The 15,069-nt window shown below is 36.6% G+C and overlaps 1 protein-coding gene across 1 annotated transcript in view; it reads left to right on the top strand.

Moving 5' to 3' along the window:
* Positions 1-604: 604 nt before the first annotated feature.
* Positions 605-15,069, top strand: part of LOC129241509 (collagen alpha-1(XV) chain-like) — a 227,317-nt gene continuing 212,852 nt past the window's right edge. Inside the window, exon 1 of the mRNA XM_054877885.1 lies at positions 605-761. Within this exon, the coding sequence (XP_054733860.1) occupies positions 606-761 (156 nt within the window). The 5' untranslated portion in view covers position 605. The remainder of the gene's footprint in view (positions 762-15,069) is intronic.

Genomic DNA, 15,069 nt, shown 5'->3' with positions numbered 1-15,069 from the left:
GGAGGCAAACGAATTTTAAAACAAGGGCTATATGCTTTAGCTCTGAAAGGTTGCTAAAGTGATAATAACAACGGCAGCAAAAACTTGCTGAAATAGTAAAGAGAGATTTTCTTGTGAATGCGGCATCATTAATCAAAACGTGCTTATCGTATAGCACCGAAGAGTTTCTTCGAACGAACAAAAACAAAAAGAAAAAAATAAAGCCTCTTTGAGAATCAAAATTTACTAATAACAGCAACAAAGACCACAGGGATAAAACATAAAACATTGCAAATAGGTAAATAGGTAGTAAAGCAAAAGCCGGTAAAACCGGTAAAGCCGAGGATGGTAGAGATTATTATAGCAAGGAAAACCTCAAAGCATTGGTAGTACGATGCTGATATGTATGTATTTTAGTGTATGCGTACGTATGTATGTACAATAGGTTAAAACGACCTATACCACAAACTTTATTTTACTATACTAATTCGTGCACCTGTTGTCTAGCAAATTGTACTAACATATTTTTCTTATTATTCTACTTTCCCAAACACACACCTACACACCGGCACACGTATCCTGCTCACACTTACAAACAAACCAACAAAACTATACAGGAATCTTTAATGGGCAATTCAATGCGTCCGATGCGTAGCTCCTCGCCTGGACCCAAGGGGCCACCTGGTGATAAAGGTGATGGCGGCACACCTGGCGAACGTGGCCAACCGGGCCAGAAAGGTGAACGCGGGGACCCCGGAATGACTGGCGAAAAAGGTGATAGGGTAAGTTGAAAAATATGCCAACATTTATTTGTGTTTATGAGAGTATGCATGTATGTCATTGGCGTGAGATTATAATATGCGTGTGCTTATGTGATTGACATATTTTGATTCTACTTTGCTCGCTTTATTTGAAGGTTTGAGTTTAATAAGAGGCAAACTGTAAGCATTTCAGGAATTGTCTAATAATTTGTGGATTAGTTCAGTGCATAAGATGATAGTTTAGAGTTTTTTGAACTGAAAGAACATCTTCGCTTTTGCTTAATATTTTTATGAAGAGAAAACTTTATTACTGCGAATAAAGTACTTATATAAAAAAATATTTGGGAGAAGAATCGCTGCACGTTCATAATGGGATCGCTTTAACATTTCGAGTTATATTCATATATGGGTGAAAACGGTCAGGCCATTTAAAAAAATCATCGAAATTGTTTAAGAAAAAAAAAATCAAATAAGTTTTTTACTATAGATACGTTTAATTTTAAAAATCTAAAAACAAACAAAAATTTGTATTTATTAAAAAATAACCCATGGTATTATTTTACTTCAGAACACTCTATGCCAAAATTTTTAAACTTGAGTAAATCTCAAAACTATTAATTTGTTCTTCAGTTAACACCTTTTCTTTACTAAAGCCTATTAAACAAACCAATAATTAGAAGAATCGGCGACAATCTTCAATATACTTGGTTCACTTGATATGGAATTACTCATACAAAAACTACCTCTTATTTTTCTGGTATTACACAAATTAGCGGCCGCCGTAGCCGAATGGGCTGATGTGCGACTACCATCTCGAAAGTGTGTAGGTTCGAATCTCCGTGCATGAAACAGCAAAACGATAGAAAGTTTTTTCTAATAGCGGTCGCTCCTCGGCAGACAATGGCAAACCCCCGAGTGAATTTCTGCCTTGCTATAAATTATGTGTCAAAATAAATTCCGTTATTGCTGCTTTTGTTCGTATGTTCGATATTTTCTTATTATTATTATTATTATTATATTTAGTTTCGTGGCAAATTTCGCTCGTTAACAAAGGAGTGGGGAGCTTGGAAAATCGCATAGCAGTGATTGCATTGTAAATATTTTACATCACTCAAGTAAAGATTTACATCACTCAAACACACTTTTTTTAGTAAAAGTAAAAAAGTTATTCATAAAAATTAAAACAAAAAAAAAATAATAATAATTTCAGCTTCGAATTAGAAGCAGCTTCGCCAGATTGTTTAAAATATGAGCTATCAGAAATTTTTCTAATAAATATGGGGAAAAAATGCACGATAAAATTTTTCAGAAAAGTATGCTTAAAACTCGCAATTATGCCTTAAAAATGAAAATTATGTAACTTTTTCTGGATATCTAACATTATAAATTTTTCGCAAAATATGTCGCAATATGCTCTAACAGGGTTTATTCTTTTCGATTTGAGTTACACTGCCGATATGTATGGATATATATGTATAATTAACCTTGTGTTTGTAGAGGAAAAACAAGTGTGTATTTAGTATTTACCGCCTTTATTGGGTATTCAATCGGGTTCCTCCTCTTGTTTGTAGTGTGCGTCTTCATGTTTTTTTGCCACAATTTTACGCCACCTCCAGATGACTGTTGGCTTTTCGTGAGGAGATTTTTCATGGCACAAATACGCTCAGAAGTTTGCCATAGCCATAACTGAAGGGCGACCGTTATAAGAACCCGGGCACTACCAAATGTTAGCCAAACACCTACCCACTTTGCTACGGCGGCCGCCATGCATTTGCAATTTTCGCCTTGCCGTAATAATATCGTAGTGCAATTGTTTCGAGTTAGACGATAAAAAATAATCGCGAAATCTCGGGATTAAAATAATGTGATTCGGAAAATTTTGGTATCGCAAAAATTGAAAAAAAAATCACATTTGTATTTACTACTAACTCTTGATTCCATATCTAGTTATCATAATCAGAAAAGGTCATATGCAAGGCAATCAAATGATGGGTATCACTCGTAAATAAGTCGTAAAAACTCCGATTAAAAGTTTTTATTACACAGTGCGATGAAAATCAATTTTTGTTTTTTGTTTTCCAGGGCTAACCACCGTATTTTAAAGTACAAAGCCGGTTATTAGTTTTCTTGGAAGCAACATATTTTGTGCATTTTTAATTTTGCAGGTATAGTAATTCAGCACACTCGACTTCTAATTTTCTTAACAATTAAATTTTTCAAAAGGCCCTTAAATTTGAAAGGATTAAATTTTCAAGAAATAGTTTTAAAGAGCACCATTTTGTTCACTTTTTACCAGGTCAAATGAATTTTTTATAGATCATCAACTATCAACTATTTTTTATACGTTTTTATAAAACAGCAAAAATAACGAAGTTGAGACATGTATCACTATGTATATGTACAAGATATATCCATCATATTTGTCCTGCAAAAAAAATACGCATTTTTTATTATCTGGGTATTTACTCTTTCGATTGACATCCATATTAATATCAAAGAGTGAGTAAAAAGTATTTGTGACTGATCCCCGCGGCGTGAATTCGTCAGAAATACTTTTTTAATGCTTTGTTTATTCGCAGTATGTACGAGTATGTACATATGTCCCGCTGACCTGACTGATCAGAGAATAAAATTTAAAGCTCCGGGCAGCAGTTCTCTATGGCAGACATACGGTAATATAAATTTACAGTTTATGTCAGAAGTAAAGAACCGGTTTTTTCTTGTAACTTCAAGATATACTTCGTTCTGTTTTTTGCTGCGTAATAGTTCTACTCAAGGGCTACGATGCCAGTGCTAACTCACGTTAGTGTCGTTCGAGACTTTCCCGTAAACGCAACCAAGCAAAAACGAGTGAGAAGTACGCGAAGCGCCTCTAGAGGTATTTTTATGCACGCATTCAAAAGGACCGAAATTATATTACACGCGGCTGCAAAAGTAATTAAAAAATCAAAAAAGTTTGTTGTGATGTGGAATCAGCGGTATAAGGTGTACAAAAATGTTGATGACTTTTTCGAGCGCGGCTTGAAGCGGGGGACGACAACAAAGAAGAATAAAGTGATGGTCCAACTTTTTAAGCACGACCCTTCTTTGTGACTCAAATAGGTGTGAGCCACACCCATTGAAAATGTGTGGGAAACTATGAAAACGCATCTTGTCGGAAGGCGAATCCATGATTTGAAGCAACTTGTGCGTAAAGTTCGCAAAATCTAGTCCTGTTTGTCGACGAGCTACACAGAAAAGCTGGTTCAAAGCATGAAGAAGATGCCAGGCTATACTCGACATCGAAGAAGACTACACAGCTTATTGAGTAATTGCGACTCGTAGTTTGTACATACTTTCATATAAAAATTTTTTAAATATATATCTTTTATACTTCAAGAATAATCACGGTTCCTTTTTTCTGACACAGACTGTATATAAAAACAGCTCCAAATACAGCTCAAAAGTGTGTATAAAATGTGCAAGTAAAGAAGAATACAAAATACAAAAAAATTGAATTATCCAGCTTACTTGCTCATACACATATAAAACAAATCCCAATATTACATTGCGGGAAATTTAAAGTAGCAAATCACAATGAATCGCAGAGAAAAGTGCATATGTACAGCGGCAACCATAACTGATTGCAATGTTTTTCTAGTAAGAAATTTCTTGTTTTTTTGTTTATGTTTTTTTTTTTTGTACTGTGCATTCTTCCAAGAATATACAACAATTTTTGCGCTTTATAAAAAATTTAAAGAAATTCAACAAGTTTACATTTAAGTTTCGAACTCTTTAACTGAATTTTTCAGTTTGTTGACCAAAATCATGTACTGAGTGAATGCACAACCATCTATTTTAAACAGATTTTTATCTACATCATTTATCTTTAGCTTTGCACAAACACAATTTCCGGCTCACTGAAGGTTCAACTGTTTTTTTTTAAATCTCCATGAACCATTGCTAGTAGTTTATCTCGGCGAATAAACATAATCTAAAGCTATATTGCGGAAATTCCAATTCAATGAATTGTAAGAGCTTCCTAATAAATATTCTAGCTGCTAAACTAGCGTTTGCTGGAAGACATCATAATAGTTCGAGGGAGATGAGAATTATACCTGTGACAAAATTACCAACTCGAGCTGCATGCGAAAGAAACATTCTTCTAAATATTAAGGAATAATGTTTCAAATAAAGCGTTATCAATTTAGATGTATCGGATTATAAGTTCAAATAACACGCCGAAAATTTTAATCAATTTGGCAGTCTTTATTATTTTGGTGTAAAGCCATTTGGGGCATTTATTTTGTAATGATAATAACTTTCAAATGTTGCCCGCAACTGCGCCGTAATTCGGTCATCCGTACACACTAACTTTGAATGACTCGTTGGAGGACTTCGGTCGGTAACTCGTAAATAACTTTAGTAATGTTGGCTTTCAATGTCTCAATAGAAGCTAGTTTATCCACCGAAACGACGACGCAGCAAACCCATGATTTCACGGGCTGTATGGCAAGTAGTGCCGTCTTGTTGGAATCAAATGGAGATCACAGGCTTCAATTTCGCCATTCATTGTTACATTGGCGCTAGGCTCCTCTTTGAAGAATATAGGCCGCATATAGATGTAATGGCTATTCCTGAAAGGACTCGGGTTGCTCTTCAGCTTTAATACGGCAATTTTGCTTATTGACATAGCCATTAAACCAAGAATTGGCCTAAATATCTCTGCATTTTCTAGGTATAAAAAACCTTTCTCACAAACAATGACAAGTGATGTTATATGTAAAGTTTTAAATAGCAACTTGCATCTGACACAATTAATTCTTAGTATGGTTACCCTTGGCATCTAACAAACATTGTAGGCACTCTGGGCAGGTTATATATAAATAGAAGGCACAACTGCACCCTATTTTCCTTTTGCTTCAGAGTCTCCTACTCATATGTTTCAGATGCAACCCGATATCATAATAGACAATTTTCCAAATTTGACAGTCAATTTGATGTTACGACTTTCTAATGCTGTTAATGTTTTGCGCCACACTCTTGTCGGTTCGTCGTTTTAATATAACATCATTTTATTCTCATCACAAAGTATGACGCCATCCCAATAGTTCATTGGATCAGATATTAGCATCGCAGTAAACGCAAAGGGTTTTTTAATATTTTGTGTAGATAGCAATGGTTTCTTACATCTTGAAGAACATTTATGATGCAATACGACCTGGATTGCAGTTATGTAAGAAAAAACAACAAACTTTTCTTTGAGTTATCTCGCAAGAATACTGGTTAAAATCTGAGAATTCCGTACGTTCGATTATCTTTGGTTTAGGGCCACTTCCATGCTTCGACTTGATTCTACCTTAATTTTCAGTGCGATTAATGGCATTATATCTTGTCTTCCGTGCTACAGAACAGATTTCAGATAACTCTAATATACTTTTAGCGAAAGCATTGAACACAAAAGGATGATAGATTGTAAGGTTTGACCATACGAAGCACACTTGTGAGAGTAACTTTGGCTGCCACGTCTTAGGGAATTCCGCCTGCTCATGTCACATGTATTCTTACACTCGTTGAATTAGTGTTGGTTCAGACGGCGAAAAAATAACATGAGCAGTGGTTGCGTCGATTTTTTCGTATATAACCAACCCAATCTCAGTTCATGCCGACCTCTGTTGTAAACAAACCGCCTTCTATGTCAATAAATCATTTGATTCATTCAAATCGCTGAAGGCCAGCTAATGGTCTGTATTGGCCACACCTCTCCAAATCTTTTCACCATGTACTCGTATGTGCCAAGTGGAGGTGGAGATGTAATAGTGGCCGTTTTCGATTCGCCATACATTAGCGAGTGACGAATAGATGAAGCAACTGGTATAAATAAACATATGTTATTAGCACTAAAAAAGTTGGCAGTTATTTTCCACACTAGTTAGGGAAACATTACTTACTCGCACTCGTTATTTGTGATGCTCGTGCTCTGCCAGTACCTTTTCGTGTTTGCGTTCTACTTAATATTGTTGTTAACTGTAGACTAAAAGCTAAACAATGGTAAGTAAGGCGGGCGCCACTAAAAGATAATTCCCTGTATGAACGCGGTCTTAGGAAATTTGCCTAATATCAGAAAATAGAGTTGGCAACATTGAGAATAGTGAGCTGTACCAATTTTATGAGGCTAGGGGCGAATTTTGCTTGATAACTTTGGTGTTGACTTCTCATGTAAATTATTCGTCAAGCGAGCTGATCCGAAACATAGCGAACAGAGAAGTAGAGAATCGATTGAGATTGACACAGCCAAAGCAATTGCACAATTCCTTGTAAATAGATTTATTTTTCATTTAGCCGCTATGACCGGCGACGAAATCAGATCTCAGTGAAAAATATAAACAAAGTTTCTTCGTAAAACAATATTTAAAACTTTGATATGTATCGATTAATTAATCGAAAAAATTGTGTTTTCATCTTTTCACTTTTGATGCGAGTTTAGTGTTGGTTCTGTTTAACTTGACAAAATATTGTAACAAAGGCCATCCGATGGCCTCACTCCATCCGATAAAGTTCGTTCAATTTTTGATTATGTTTATAATAGGCGCCTTCGATTCATCACTTTTCTGCTCCGTATTATGGTGAATCATGACAACGATTTGAGAAATCTAAGACTGGTGGTGATATACCAACAAAAAATCAACACAGCCTACGCTAATGTTCTTTTATTGCCGTCTGAACAACGTCTGGTTGGACGAGTACATAAATACGTTTTTAATGAGTGGGCAGAATTGTGTTGCCAAGTTCCAAGTGGCGTGGCAGCAGAAGTCGCTCAATTTAGTTTTTCACTATAGCTGAAGGCCAATCCTAGTAATCTATCGTTTTTGCTATATAAGCACTTATACGCAGCGCTGTAAAGTTGTTTGTATGCAGTTTGTTCTTACTTTGCAAAAAACAAAAAACAATTTTTTACTAGACAGTCCAGGATAAAAATGTATCTACTTCGAAAACACCTAGTACAGCTACTGCGGCAAAGAAATCAACGTCAACATTTGCAGCATCAGTAGTTTTATTGTTGCTGCTTCCATGTAGGGGTGGGACTATTCGAATAAAAATTATTCGAATAATAAAATCTTTTATTCGAGAGGTATTCGTAATTCGAATAATATTTATTCGAATTTTTTATTCGTTTATTCGAATAATGCTATTCGAATAGTTCATTATTCGAATACCTTACTATTCGAATACCTCACTATTCGAATAGTTTACTATTCGAATAGTTTACTATTCGAATACCTCACTATTCGAATACCTTACTATTCGAATACCTCATTATTCGAATACCTTACTATTTGAATACTTCACTATTCGAATATTTTTGGTAAATATTTACTTAGATAAGCGGACTACTAATCGGTTTCTGTACAAGTGCATGTACCTATGTATGCAAATTCAAAAACCACGCAAAGGCTTATATTAACACGTTCCCTGTCCCAATACAAAAATGCAAAATTGACCGTCAAGTCCAACAGGGTTTTTTGAAAAATTTGTTTTTTTGTAGTCATAGGATAGCTTTAGTAATAATAATAACTAAACAAAAAAAAAAAACGGATGCAGGGTATTTCTACCTGAAACACATATGGTACATGAGCGTAGAGGGACATTTTTGCTTCTGTACGTTCCTGAAACACATGGAACGTATCAGTGCTTATCAGGCGCACGTTTACTGAACCATATGTGGCTAAGCGTACAGGGAACGTGTTAAATGAAAATACTACCTACTTTTTATTGTGTCGGCGCTTTGTTTTTGTTTCATATTTTGGTAAATATTTACTTAGATTAGCGGACTCCTCTTGCTTGAGGCATGAAATTATTTTCTTTTAGGTTTTTTGCTTTTCGCAGTACTATTATATGCACATATGTACATACATATACCCATATACTCTACCTGCTACTGACTGACCTAAGCCCGATAAACGAGTGCAGACAGTCCTACGACCATGCATACGCTTAGGTAACTGGCGATGAGAATTATATATGTATATGGACATTTCAGGCAATAAACTGCATGTGACACTGAAATACGTAATCTATTTCAGACTTCTTTTTAAGAGAAATAAAAAATATATATTTTATTATCGAATTAAAAAAAATTGTTTACTTTAAAAGGAAGAGCGTTAGCAAAAGCATACGTACATAAATACTTCAAAAACCATTTACTATGATAATTATTTATCACAAATAGTGTCTTATAACTAAATATACAAAGAAATATCTACCTACTATTGACCACTCAGCAGGGTAGGTACATGTACATATACATACATATGTCATGTATGTATCTGTTGTTGTTGTCATGTATCTGTTGTACACACATTAGCAACAAAAAGTAAGTGATATTTTTATTTAATTTTTTCTATCGCGTAATTTTTTGAATTTACATACATACATAGATACATACACACATGCATTTGCGCATCAATCCAATTTCAAAGCAATCTGCATGTGTACATAAATAAGTACATATATAATTCTATCCTATTATTGGCCTTGAATAACTTCTAAATCTGTAGATTAAGCAAAAGAAGATTTTAAGGCTCCATATTTATCGTTTGAGAGAAAACCATTATTTCGATCCGTTACCGAGAATGTTAAAACCGATGCGGACATAGAAAATGTGAAATCATATTTCTCCATAGAATTTATATGGGAAATTGAAAAGTGCGGTGCGGGCCACCCTAATACTAATATTAAGGCGTCTAAGCACAAGAATTGTTACGAGGGAAAACCAAATATTTTTTTAGAAACGCTCTGATGTTTTTATGCACATACATATAAGTATGTATACCTGTCGATGTTTTATCAAGAACAATACCAAAGAAATATTATCATATTAGCTAATTGAAACATGAAGCGGTCAAATCAAAAAATCACAATGTTCAAAATTCGAGAAAAACTGATTAGCACCATGAGAAGGGCCAATGTAATTTTTATATTTTTAAAAGCATTTTCTCCCTGATATAAATGAATATATGTATAGTGAGGTATTCGAATAGTAAGGTATTCGAATAGTAAAGTATTCGAATAGTGAGGTATTCGAATAGTAAGGTATTCGAATAGTGAGGTATTCGAATAGTAAGGTATTCGAATAGTAAACTATTCGAATAGTAAACTATTCGAATAGTGAGGTATTCGAATAGTAAGGTATTCGAATAATGAACTATTCGAATAGTGAGGTATTCGAATAGTAAGGTATTCGAATAATGAACTATTCGAATTATTTGAAACGAATAGTATTATTCGTTTTATTCGAATAATGTTTATTCGAATATTATTCGAAAATAATCCCACCCCTACTTCCATGGTTCGATGCTTGCTGCAGATCTTATGCTCTTCTATTCAATTTCACAGTTAATTTGATAAGCGTCCAAAGTGTACGTTTCGCTTCACTAGCAGAAACATGTTTCCACATTTATGTATCTGTCTATGTACGAGTATATGTCTGCAATATGTCTGCTTATGCGTGCTTATGTGATGGCATGCGTAGCATATCTTCTTTGCTTATGATAATGATTTGTTCGGCTACGCTGCATCTGAATACTTTAGTGATTTTTCTGCTATGTCATGTTTGCTCAGTTATCTATGTATGTAGGTGTGACCATTTCAGGCTTTACTGTTAGCGCTTTCCCTTTCATTACCTATGCATTCTTCTCCTTGTTTATTTTTTACATTTTCCACACAACAACACTGATGGTGCGTCTTGCATGCTTAATCACCCAATAGGCGTATAAAAACTTACTTTACCGTCTGCTTTGGTTTGGAACTATGTCCTGCTGGAGAATGTGGCAACAGTAACATCAACAACAAAACTAGCATAATACTGCTAAATGGAAACGGCTATAGTAGGACGAAAGAAAAAAACTTATGTAAATACAAAAGTTTGCGTGTTTGCTAGCTGAACTTTTGCGTGCCTCTATTTGCAGGTCCGTTTTAGAGCCTTTTTCAAAATAAAACAACATCAGCGAATGAGCTGTAGAATAGCCAATCTACTTATATAATCAAGAACAGGGTGCAAACCAAGAAACATTATTTAAGCTTACCGATCACTTAATAACAACAATTTTCGATATGATATTGCAGAATGTGCTTGTGTACATATGATCAGGCGTGGAAGTTTTTAAAGTTGATAATAATATATCTTTCTAAAATTTCATTCCACATTTGAGGTGCCAAAATGTTGGTATGAGGAAAAGTGCTCGTCCATCCCAGAATTAATTAAATGGTAACCACGCCTAAGTCCACTCAGCTATGAAGGCTGACTTATCATGATTTATGTATTATATTAACCTTCGGTACACACCTTTTTTTAAGCAAACGACACCCTGGGGTAAATTTCACCCCAATTCATAAATTTTATTCCACAAAGAGTTAAATGACAAGTTTGTATTTACACTTTGTATTGTAAGTTTTTTGATAAAATACATTGCTAAATTTAATTTAATTTAATCAAAAATATCAGATAATATTTAATTTATTTGGATTTTATTCGCACAAAGAAAACATTTACCAGAAATAGGGCTTGCGTGCTAAAGAAAAAAAAAATATATTGCACTATTAATAAGTCACAAGAACATGAGAAAGTAAAACAACAAATTCAATAATTAATTTAGTTGCATTATACGGTTTTTACAATGGTATGAACTATATTTTTTAATAAAATTAATTGGAAATTAAAAAATAAATAGTCAAAACTTAGTAATATGTGCCGTACAATTTCCTTTGATGCTGACCCTACTCCGCCCCCGTAAACGAGGTGTCGCTGCTGATAGTATTTTTGTGTTCGCTCTTGTAATACATTGCTGATTTGGAGGTGTGTATGTGTGGTCTCGATCGCAATAGTTGACATTCGTTTTAAATGTAAAAATCCTTTTTTATCTGACGTCAAAAATGTTTACGTTCGTCCCGAAAAAACAGCATTTGCGGGAAGTCGTGCTTTATTAGTATGCTTTAACGAAAAGTGCAGCTGAAACGTGTCGTATATTGATCAATAGTTGCGATCACCACGGTCGATCAAATACATCTTATAAAGAGTGGTTTCAACGCTTCCAAAGTGTCACCGAAAAAGATCGAGGATACTCAACTACAACAATTATTGGATAAAGACGCATGTCGAACCCTTGTTTGTCTAAAAGGTTGGATGTTGACAGATCAACCGTCGGTAAACGTTTGCACATGGTGGGAATGGTCCAGAAAGCAGGTACCTGCCACACCAATGGAAGGAGAACGATATCGAGAGACATTTGGTGACGTTTGAGATGCTTCTTGAACGGTAGAAAAGAAAAGGTTTTCTGCATCGCATCATTTTTGGCGATGAAAAATGGATCTATTATGATAACCCTAAGCGTCGAAAATTTTGGATCCCGGTCCATCGACAGCGAAAAAAACTATTCATGCTTTAAAGATGATGTTGTGCATTTGGTGGGATCAGATGAGTGTCATCTATTATAAACTCCTTAAACCAACTAAAACCAGCACTGGCGATCGTTACCGACTGCAGCTAATGCGTTCAAATCGAACTCTTAAAGAAAAGTGCCAGGAGTGGGATGGTAGACCTGACAAACTGATTCTGCAGCATGACAACGCCATGTCACACGTTGCTAAATCGGTTCAGAAATATTTAGAGGGACTGAATTGGGAAATCTCGCCCTACCTGCCGTATTCCACAGATATTGCACCTTCGAATTACCATCTGTTCCGATCAGTGCAGTCAGACTTTATTGGAGAGCGATTCATTTCTTCAAACTGGCGCAATAAATAGATCTAGTCAAAAAACTTGAATTTTTCGTCAGAGTAATCCGTATACTGTCTGATAGAGTTGCAGGTTCCAATGGCACATACTTCACATAATATCATGCATTATTTAATTGTTTACATAATTCGTAACTTTGGCTAAGAAAAGTCGGAACCTTATCCCCATACCCAAGATTTAACGTAGTTTTATCAGAAGGGAATTTTTCCTCATGATTCTATATGTAGAAGTCCATTCCATATGTAGAAGCTGGGTTTGTGGCCCGCCACTTAAAAATTCCCCCCAGTGAAAATATACCTACACAAAGCCTCGGATGAGAACTTCTTACACTGATGACGACCCCTGCAAACGAGCTTAGAACTACGATTTGAGGAAATTCATCTGGAATGACCAGTCCCTTAATGGGGAAGGGCCCTCTGCCCGGCTGGCTGATGTTCTCATGAGAGTAAAGGCTGACATCACTGACATTCAAGAGTTGCGATGGATGGGCACGACAAGAAAACCATAGGACCTTGTAACGTCTACTACAGCTGCCATGTAAAGGAGCGCAAATTCGGTGTTGGATTTGTTGTGGGAGAGAGACTTCGTCGCCAAGTACTGTCGTTCACCCTGGTGGACGAGCGTCTCACAATAATCCGCGTCAAAATCCATTTTTTTAACATCTCGCCCACGCCCCGACGGAAGAGAAGGACGATGCGATCAAAGATTCCTTCTATGAGCGCCTGGAACACTCCTATGAGCGCTGCCCCCGCCGCGACATAAAAATCGTGCTAGGCGACTTCAACGACAGGGTGGGCAAGGAGGGAATTTTTGGTCCCACAGTCGGAAAATTCAGCCTGCACAACGAAACATCCGGTAACGGACAGAGGCTGATCGACTTCGCCAGGGCCCGAAACATGGTAGTCTGTAGCACCAGATTCCAGCATAAAAAGATCCACCAAGCTACTTGGCTGTCTCCTGATCGAAAAACGCGAAACCAGATCGATCATGTTGTGATAGATGGAAGACACGCTTCTAGTGTATTAGATGTACGTACGATCCGAGGATCCAACATCGACTCGGATCAGTACCTTGTTGCAGCCAAACTGCGCACCCGTCTCTGTGCAGCAAAAAACGTACATCTACCTACGCAAAGAATGTTCAACATCGAAATGCTGCAATCACAACAGACAGCCAGAAGATTCGCCACTCGACTCTCACTCCTGCTCTCAGAGACCACTGCCCAACAAACCGGCATACACGAGCAATGGAGCAACATTTCTCGTTCCCTACGTACCGCCGCCGAAGAAGAAATTGGATACCGGTGAGCCCGAAAAAACAGTTTGTACGACGAGGAATGTCATGCTGCCGCTGAAAGAAAGGATGCCGCCTATAGAGCCACGCTGCGATCGGGCGCTACGCGAGATATGTGGGATCGCTACCGAGAGCTAAGAAAGGAAAAGAAACATATTATCTGAAAAAAGAAACGAGAGGCCGAAATACGTGAGTACGAGGAGCTTGAGATGCTGGCCAATAGGAACAACGCCCGAAAATTCTACCAGAAAGTTCGGCGGCTTCCAGAAGGTTCTGGTGACTGACATCCAGAGCAATCTTAAATTACCTTCTCGAACCTGTAAAATATTTATAGCTGCGCATGTCAGAGAGAATGTGAAAATCCCGATACTCCAATCGTTGATTACGGAATTGTCGTTCCGCTACCCGACCATGACGAGGTGAGAACAACGCGTCTAAAGAACAAAAAAACCACGGGCGCCGACGGACTGCCGGCTGAGCTATTCAAACATGGCGGCGAGGAGCTGGTAAGGTGCATGCATCAGCTTCTATGCAAAATATGGTCGGATGAAAGCATGCCTGCCGATTGGAATTTAAGTGTGCTCTGCCCAATTCATAAGAAGGGCGATTCCGTAATCTGTGCCAATTACCGCGGGATTAGTCTTCCAAAAATAATGTCCGAACCCCCCACCTTATAACTGTCATACAAATAGTACTATTTTGGTAGTCACGCACGCCGTAGACATAATTAAAATAGGCATAGAGAAATACGTGTACCAAGCTTCATTGAAATCTTTTTAATTTATGTTCGTGTTATCATACACACGGGCGACAGAGATCGACTTACCTCATCATTCTGAGCATTTGGGTCCATATATGTCTACGAGTTTATCCCTTATAGATTCCCTTATATTGTTGCACACAGCCGTTATGAATTATTATTGCCTTGCTCACAAGCGCGTAGGTGTAAAAGTCCTGCGGACTTCCTTGCTATTCAAATGTATGAGCGAGCAGGAGCAACCGCGAACTCGTCAAAAGAATAGTTCGAATTTGTTGACTTCTGCAGCTTTTTTGTTTAGTGTAAAATAAAAACAAAGGTGTTTACAATAGTGAAACTTTAATCATACAAACTTTCAGGAACATAAAAGATTGAATTACATGTACTGAAATCTTTAAAACTGTGCTCGTAGCTTCATATGGAACACAATTTTGAGCTAATTCGATCAATCAATGTTTATGTGGCAGCACCATTCCGATTCCAAACTTTGTTGTTTTAGAAAACGT

This window comes from Anastrepha obliqua, chromosome 3 (assembly GCF_027943255.1).
Source record: "Anastrepha obliqua isolate idAnaObli1 chromosome 3, idAnaObli1_1.0, whole genome shotgun sequence".
Classification (NCBI taxonomy): domain Eukaryota; kingdom Metazoa; phylum Arthropoda; class Insecta; order Diptera; family Tephritidae; genus Anastrepha; species Anastrepha obliqua.
The sequence above is the reverse complement of the archived record's forward strand: the minus strand, read 5'-3'. Positions and strand labels throughout refer to the sequence as shown.